We start from the raw sequence: 8,631 nt of genomic DNA, 5'->3' as shown, positions 1-8,631 counted from the left end.
GCACGGTGAGGGACACGGCCGCACGGTCAGGAACACGGCTGCACGGTCAGGGGCACGGCTGCACCATCGTGGACACGGAGGCACGGTCGGACACGGCTGCACGGTCAGGGACACAGCCGCACGGTCATGGACACGGCTGCACGGTCAGGGGTACGGTCGCACGGTCAGGGACACGCCTGCACGGTCGGGGACACGGCCGCACGGTCAAGGACACGGCCGCACGGTCAGGGACACGGCCGCACAGTCAGGGACACGGCCGCACGGTCACGGACACGGCGACACGGTCGGAGACACGGCTGCACGGTCGGGGACACGGCTTCGCGGTCAGAGACACGGCTGCACGGTCGCAGACACGGCGGCACGGTCAGGGACACGGCTGCACGGTCGAGGACACGGCTTCACGGTCAGAGACACGGCTGCACGGTCGCGAACACGGCGGCAGGCCTCGGAGACACGGCTGACGACCAGGGGCACGGCTGCACCATCGTGGACACGGCGGCACGGTCAGACACGGCGGCACGGTCAGGGACACAGCCGCACGGTCAGGGACACGGCTGATGGTTAGGGACACGGGTGCGCGGTCACAGACACGGCGCACGGTCAGAGAAACGGCTTCACGGTCAGGGACACGGCTTCACGATCAGGGACACGGCTGCACGGTCGGGAACACTGCTTCACGGTCAGGGACACGGCTGCACGATCAGAGACACGGCTGCACGGTCGGGGACCGGCGGCACGGTCGGGGACACGGCTTCACGGTCAGGGACACGGCTGCACGATCAGGGACACGGCTGCACGGTCGGGGACACGGCGGCACGGTCAGGGACACGGCAGCAAGGTCGGAGACACGGTCGCACGGTCAGGGGTACAGCTGCACGGTCGGGGACACGGTCTCACGGTCTGGGACATGGCGGCACTGTCGGGGACACGGCTGCACGGTCAGGGACACGGCTGCACGGTCAGGGACACGGCGGCACGGTCAGGGACACGTCGCATGGCCAGTGACACGGCTGCACGGTCAGGGACACGGCTGCACGGTCAGACACGGCTGCATGGTCGGGGACATGGCCGCACGGTCGGGGATACGGTCGCACGGTCAGGGACACGGCTGCACGGTCGGGGACACGGCGACACGGCGACACGGACGCGGCAGGGAGTGTCTCACCTGCACAAGCTCCTCGCTGGGTGAGTGAAGCTGCGTGACGAGAGCGCGCATGAAGGCGCGCTGGCCGCACAGCAACGCCTTGCTCGTGCCGTCGCCGAACGTCAGGTTGGTGAGCGCCATGCTGGCGAACCTGCCGCCCGCCGGCCAGTCGTCAGACACGGCGCCCGCGGCCAGTCGTCAGACGCGGCGCCCGCCGGCCGGTCGTCAGAAGCGGCGCCCGCCGACCGGTCGTCAGACGCGGCGCCCGCCGGCCAGTCGTCGGACGCGGCGCCCGCCGGCCAGTCGTCAGACGCGGCGCCCGCCGGCCGGTCGTCAGAAGCGGCGCCCGCCGGCCAGTCGTGGTCGTCAGACGCGGCGCCCGCCGGCCGGTCGTCAGACGCGGCGCCCGCCGGCCAGTCGTCAGACGCGGCGCCCGCCGGCCAGTCGTCAGACGCGGCGCCCGCCGGCCAGTCGTCAGACGCGGCGCCCGCCGGCCGGTCGTGGTCGTCAGACGCGGCGCCCGCCGGCCGGTCGTCAGACGCGGCGCCCGCCGGCCAGTCGTCACGGTCGCATGGCCCGCCGGCCAGTCGTCAGACGCGGCGCCCGCCGGCCGGTCATCAGACCGGCGCCCGCCGGCTAGTCGTCAGACGCGGCGCCCGCCGGCCAGTCGTCAGACGCGGCGCCCGCCGGCCGGTCGTCAGACGCGGCGCCCGCCGGCCGGTCATCAGACGCGGCGCCCCCGGCTAGTCGTCAGACGCGGCGCCCGCCGGCCAGTCGTCAGACGCGGCGCCCGCCGGCCGGTCGTCAGACGCGGCGCCCGCGGCCGGTCGTCAGACACGGCGCCCGCCGGCCGGTCGTCAGACGCGGCGCCCACCGGCCAGTCGTCGGACGCGGCGCCCGCCGGCGGTCGTCAGACGCGGTGCCCGCTGGTCAGTTGTCAGACGCGGCGCCCGCCGGCCGGTCGTCAGACGCGCCCGCCGGCCGGTCGTCAGACGCGGCGCCCGCTGGTCAGTTGTCAGACGCGGTGCCCGCCGGCCGGTCGTCAGACGCGGCGCCCGCCGGCCGTGACCCAGCGGACGCGCGGCCCCAGTGATCGTCCATGCCACGACACAGCGCTAAAGCTCATACACGGTTTACACGTCCGCACGCATTCACACAGGCCAACACAGCACAATACAACGCCCCAGGAGCCTGGGCCGCGGGGTTGCCTCAGGCCGCCCTTGCCCCCACCACTTACACTCGGCGCAGTGTCGAGCACAGCCCACAATTGGCCCGCCATTGCTGAGCCGGCGCCTGACCTGCGCGTGTTATCCCCACCCGTGGACACTGTCAAGCCTGAGCCGGGTGTGTGGCCCGGGGCCGGGGGCTGACCTGCCGGTGGTGCCGCCGGCCGGGTGAGTGTCATGCCCGGGGCTGGCGGCTGACCCGCGGGTGGTGCCGCCGGCCGGGTGAGTGTCAGGCCCGGGGCCGGGGCTGACCTGCGGGTGGTGCCGCCGGCCGGGTGAGTGTGTGTGGCCCGGGGCTGGCGGCTGACCCGCGGGTGGTGCCGCAGGCCGGGTGAGTGTCAGGCCGGGGCCGGCGGCTGACCTGCGGGTGGTGCCGCAGGCCGGGTGAGTGTGTGTGGCCCGGGGCCGGCGGCTGACCTGCGGGTGGTGCCGCAGGCCGGGTGAGTGTGAGGCCCGGGGCGGCGGCTGACCTGCGGATGGTGCCGCAGGCCGGGTGAGTGTGTGGGCCCGGGGCTGGCGGCTGACCCACGGGTGGTGCCGCAGGCCGGGTGAGTGTGTGGCCCGGGGCCGGCGGCTGACCTGCGGGTGGTGCCGCAGGCCGGGTGAGTGTGTGTGGCCCGGGGCCGGCGGCTGACCTGCGGGTGGTGCCGCAGGCCGGGTGAGTGTGTGGCCCGGGCTGGCGGCTGACCCGCAGGTGGTGCTGCAGGCCGGGTGAGTGTGTGTGCCCGGGGCCGGCGGCTGACCTGCGGGTGGTGCCGCAGGCCGGGTGAGTGTGGGCCCGGGGCCGGTGGCTGACCTGCGGGTGGTGCCGCAGGCCGGGTGAGTGTGAGGCCGGGGCCGGCGGCTCACCTGCGGGTGGTGTTGCAGGCCGGGTGGCCGGTGGCCGGGCCGTGCGTCTCGTGCTCGGCCTGCACCAGCTCGGCCAGACTGTAGAGGCCGCCCAGCTGGCAGAGCGCGCTCCGCTGCTGTTCGTCGAACGACAGCTTGACCAACTCCACCACCGCCGCCACTGGGTGCTGATGCAGCGAGTCTGCCGGCCAGGGAGGCAGCCGTCCGTGCCGTGCCGCGCAACACTGATATTTATATAGAGTATTCATCACAACCGCTCTATCTGCACAGTGCTACTGCTTCTGGAGGTCCCGGTCCAGCACGCATCATCACGCAAGACGCCGCATCCAGCAAGTACCATCACACAGAACGTCCCACCGAGGATGTACCATCACACAGGACGTCCCACAAGCACGTACCACACGAGACGTCCCATCGAGCACATACCATCACACAGAACGTCCCACCGAGCACGTACCATCACACTGGGCGTCCCACCGAGCACATACCATCACAGGGCGTCCTACCGAGCGCGTGTCACCACACAGAACGTCCCACCAAGCGCGTGCCATGACGCAGGACGTCCTACCGAGCGTGTGCCATCACACGGGACATCCAACCGGGCACGTGCCATGACGCAGGACGTCCCACCGAGCGCGTGCCATGCCGCAGGACGTCCCACCGGGCACATACCGTCCAGCAGCACGGCTGGTCCTGTTCGTCGGCGCGCTGCCACAGGCTCTCGGTGAAGTCGCGCAGCTGCTCCAGCAGGCGCAGCAGGCGGGCCTCGCGGCGCGCGCGGCGGCCGTCCGGCTGCGCGCGCACCAGGTTGTGCAGCGCCCGCGCGCGCGGCGCGCACCTGGCGACGGCGGCAGCACGGTCAGGGGGGGGGGTGGGGGGTGGCGGCTCGGCACCACCGGCTCTCTGACCGGCGGACACGAGCGACCGGCTTCTGCAGTGTCCACGGCGCCGAGATAAAGCTTGTCTAGCGCGGAGCTGCGTTGGCATGACAACACATTTGGAGCTGTGCACTGAAGCGCAGCAGTACGGAGAGCCAACACGTATCATACGAGTAGGCCAACTTGACGCTTAAATGGCCACAGAAAATTCAGGAGCATCAGTCCTTTAAAACATCACTTGTTTAACACGCATCCAATGTCACTATTAGTCACCGGCACGCTCGTCATTAACAGACGTGATCACCGCGGGTGTTAGTGTCTTGTGTTCCCACCTGTCTGTGTGGCCGGCGGGCGCCAGCGCCGGCGGCCGACTGCGGGCAGTGGATCAGCTGATCCAGGGCCGGCAGGCAGCCGGCGCGCCGCAGCGCCGCGCAGCTCTCCGTGCTGGACGTCATGGTCAGCAGCGTGCTGCTGACCAGCTGGTGGTCGGCCGAGCGCAGCAGCTGCAGCAGCGAGAGCACCAGCTCGGCCCGGCCGCCGCCGCTGGCCGCCAGCTGCTGGCCCAGGAGCCGGCGTCAGCGCCAGCGGGACGCCTCCCTCCCTTCCTCCCGACCCCGGCCACGGTTCGATGATGAAGGCCTGACGCCGCACACGGCGGGGACCCGGGCCCGGCGCCCGACAGCGACGCATCGGAAAGCGACGCTTGCATTTCCACACCAAACTAGAGCTGACATATCGACGGCATCTAGGTACGGCAGCGACCCATCCCACGTTCTTTCGACATCCCAACATATTGCCACCTCTGCCCTTTCATCTGTATTGCTGGTTTTCCAGCGCCACCTCCGGTGCCGAACAGCTGTTACCTGAGCCGGGCTCGACTGGGAGGAGGTTCTGGAGTCCGGCGGGTCACTGGTCCAGACAGCGCCGGCCGGCTGGCCAGGGCCCGCCGCGCGGTACAGACGGGGGGCGCCGTCACCGCTACCAGAGCTCTGCTCATCCGAGGACGACGACAGCGACTGTCGGAAGCCGAAGATGACGCTTAAGAGCGGTACACAACACCCAGCAGCCGCTGATGACATTCAGCAGCAGCACATGGCACTCAGCAGCCACAGAAGGCACTCAGCGGTGATGGCCTACACTCAGCAGCCGCAGATGGCACTCAGCGGTAATGCCCTACACTCAGCAGCCACAGATGGCACTCAGCAGTGATGCCCTACACTCAGCAGCCACAGATGGCACTCAGCGGTAATGCCCTACACTCAGCAGCCACAGGTGGCACTCAGTGGTAATGCCCTACACTCAGCAGTCACAGATGGCACTCAAGTGATGCCCTACACTCAGCAGCCACAGATGGCACTCAGCGATGATGCCCTATACTCAGCAGCCACAGATGGCACTCAGCGGTGATGCCCTACACTCAGCAGCCACAGATGGCACTCCACGGCGGTGTCTAAGCTAATACACACAGTACAGCTCGATAGCACACCCAATTCAATGGCGACAAACACAGCCTCGCAGCCCTACCATACAGAGTACTCAGTAGCAGCTAAACAGCGAGCTAAGCATCGGCATGCGGACCAAGGACAGCTCATCCACAGTCAGGCACATCGCTCAAATAAAGGCTCAAACAACGAAAAAAGACCAACATGTCCACACAACTGCACACACGAAACTTAAAACCGATATCACCATACTGTGAAATGAGGAGAGGCAGACCGTACTTATTGGTTAAACACTTACGCCGGAACAGCATATAAAACCTGATGCATCCAATGGCAACGTTTACGTTTCTGACGGCTACTCACCATGGCATCCACCTGCTGACGAAGTCGCACTATTTCTCGATCGATCTGCTCCAGCCCGGTCTTGGTAGCCGCCTCGGACGCCGGCAGGGCCTGATTGTCGCTGGCACCGCCGTCCTGTCAGAGGGGGCCGGGGTCAGAGTCACGGACTCTCTGAAGGGTGAGGGTGTGGGCACAGCCGGCCGCCCAGTACTCACTCCCAAGACTGCCGGCCAGGAGTTTGAGCACGGCAGGAACGTGCGTGCCGACCAGCCCAGTCCGAGAGGCGCGGACGACAATCGTGTGATAGCGCTCTCCGGCCCAGGCCGGGCGACACAGCCGAAGCCAGGCCGCGGCCAGCTCACCTGGCCGGATTCGAGGCGGCGGATCTTCTGCTGCAGAGCCGCCATCTGCTCGTAGAGCCAGCGCTTCTCCTCGTCCTCGGAGAGCGCTGTTCCGGCCATCGCCCTCCTGCGGGCAGGGCCGGAACGCCGCGTCACCAGACGTCGGTCAGCCGGCGGCGCGCCCGGCACGCGACCACCGGCCGCGGCTCCACCCACCACACCGTACCGGGCGTGTTTGATTTTTAAAATATCAAAATCGTTTTGTTCAAATCATCTCTCTCGAATCATGTTGTTTTTGACGAGGTTGTGTGAACGAACGGACGGTTGATAACGTGCAAATGTGGTCACGTTGTTGTCATGTTTAATATTCCATTCATACTACTGTTGTTATTGTATCAAATCAAACAGTACACCACTCGTTGGAATAATCCGTTAATATAAGGAACTGAACTGAATTGAACTGAACACCAGGCGCCTGCCATGTCTGTTCGGCAGAGAGAGACGCTTGTTTGACAATGGGCGATGTCCAGACGGCGGTGACGGAGGCTCTGAGGTCGGATCAGCAGAGCCCGGCTCACAGCCGCACGCCTTATAAGCAAACAAACACGCTAGACGCACAAGCAGGTGGTCAAACTCAATGACAGCCCGCAGCATCGCATGACACGTTTTATAACGTCCTTCTGCGAGGGCAGCTGCCAGGAGAAACAGCCATTCAGACGGTGACGTTTTCACCTAGTTTCGCCAAAGTCATTTTTAAATGCGTTAAAACTGGTCACCCACCGCGGCCACCTGCAGGCATTAGATCAACAAAGGCCAATCAACCCAACAGCTTCATTCATCAGCTGCCAACATGTAGTCAAGCAAACCACATATTTAGGAAAGCTGGTCATCCTTCTCCTCTGCTCATGGCCTGACAAACTGACAAACAATGTGAATACTGTACCTCTGGTCTTCCAGCCTGGCTATCTTTCTCATGATCGAGTGGCGGAGTGTCCTCTTGTTGCTGCCTGGAGTGTCTCCACAGTCATCTGGCAAGGCAAAAACAACCGCTAGATCTAGCGAATGTGGTTTGCTCTTTAAATGACCTTCAAACTTTCAGAGCAATCATAAACTGGAATACAATGTTCTGGCCCTCTCTACAACAGCATAATATCCTTGCACATCAGCAACTTTCCTGAAACATACTGTGAATATTCTGAAGAAAAGCCATTCATAAAGGCTGCCTGACAAAAACATTTTCAATGTCTGAACTTGATTTGCCAGTGGGCATCAATACCATGGTATTCCATGAACATAGCACATAACATTAACTTTTGAATCCAAGCATACTTTTGGTAGTCATTGGCATGAAGGTTTCCATGCCTACTGACAGATTGGCACCCATTAGGATGCAAGTAAAATATACAAGTCAAAACAGAGTAGACCAAAGCAACAGCCTTTTGAGCACCAGAAAACAACAATCTATGGCTCACACCACACACCACTACATCTTACACTGAAGAAAATGCTAGCAAACTGTGTATTGTTCATGTGATGGCATAATATAAATGCTGATGATATCAGCCTCTTTTAAGTGGAGCCTAAGCAGCTAGAACAGATGCAAAGACAAGCTTAAAAAGTCATAAGGAAATCCAACAACCATCTGCTGCAACACTGCTTTCCAGACATGTCATCAGCCATGTTCCTAATATTCTGATATGACTATTTCATAGCTGAATAAGTCAGTCAATGGCTGCCTTACTGCACAATATTTAAATTAGACAAATGGCATCACCACTTCATGTATCTGTAACAAGCAATCACAGTAATTCAGCCACACAACAGTCTTCATGGCCACTGCCCAAGTCCTAAATTTGACAACTAACAAAATTGTGGGCTCCAAAAGAAAAAAATGGCATATTTCCTTGACTCCATCTCAAGACTACATAGTTTTGGCATCACAAACCCCAAGGAGCATTTCCTATTGCCCACAGCTGACATATGTTGAAAGAAATGCATACTAACATGTTTCAGTACACACCATGTTGTGAACATGCAGTAAGTAGGGGTACAGACCTTGTCTGGAGGTGGTAGACTGCTCCAAGGCAGTAGCACTTGTATTGCCCAGTGTCTCTGCTTGCTCAGGCCTGTCTGATGAGTTCATGATGAGCACAACAGCAGCAACCATAGGTGAAAAACAATCTGCAAAAAGATAGCTGTCACTGAACCTATTGTTCCAAAATTGACTTGCTATAGGCTGTGCAGGTGCAGAAAAATTCAGCCTGACAACAATTATATGACATTCAAATGCACTTTTATTTTGCACCAATAGTCAAAAGGAATTTTTGTCTGGAGAAATATTGCAATAGAAGATGAAAATAAGCCATTAAAAAAGGAGAGCCATGGTCTGGTAGCTAGGTGCACAGGATC

General features: G+C 62.2%; 1 protein-coding gene across 1 annotated transcript; it reads right to left on the bottom strand.

The window, feature by feature from the left end:
* Window positions 1-859: 859 nt before the first annotated feature.
* Window positions 860-7,198, bottom strand: LOC119097793 (adenomatous polyposis coli protein 2-like). The gene is made up of 8 exons (XM_037220768.1): window positions 7,166-7,198; window positions 6,244-6,349; window positions 5,903-6,016; window positions 4,961-5,113; window positions 4,531-4,651; window positions 3,220-3,400; window positions 1,166-1,295; window positions 860-871 (listed from the first exon to the last, which is right to left on the bottom strand). Exons 1-8 carry the CDS (start codon window positions 7,195-7,197, stop codon window positions 860-862), a joined length of 849 nt encoding a protein of 282 aa, XP_037076663.1. The 5' UTR covers window position 7,198.
* Window positions 7,199-8,631: the final 1,433 nt, after the last annotated feature.

The sequence above is a fragment of the Pollicipes pollicipes genome, unplaced genomic scaffold (genome assembly GCF_011947565.3).
Source record: "Pollicipes pollicipes isolate AB1234 unplaced genomic scaffold, Ppol_2.1 Scaffold_2543;HRSCAF=2982_pilon_pilon_pilon, whole genome shotgun sequence".
Classification (NCBI taxonomy): domain Eukaryota; kingdom Metazoa; phylum Arthropoda; class Thecostraca; order Pollicipedomorpha; family Pollicipedidae; genus Pollicipes; species Pollicipes pollicipes.
This window is presented reverse-complemented; position numbering and strand designations above follow the sequence as displayed.

What these genes read in the sequence shown, in the direction of transcription:
- LOC119097793 (XM_037220768.1), bottom strand. Translation starts at nt 7,197, where the DNA reads ATGAGAAAGATAGCCAGGCTGGAAGACCAGAG. An exon ending in GCCGCCTCGAATCCGGCCAG is followed by an intron (nt 6,017 to 6,243) that starts GTGAGCTGGCCG and finishes CCCCTCTGACAG; the next exon opens with GACGGCGGTGCCAGCGACAA. An exon ending in GACGTCCAGCACGGAGAGCT is followed by an intron (nt 3,401 to 4,530) that starts GCGCGGCGCTGC and finishes CCTGGCCGGCAG; the next exon opens with ACTCGCTGCATCAGCACCCA.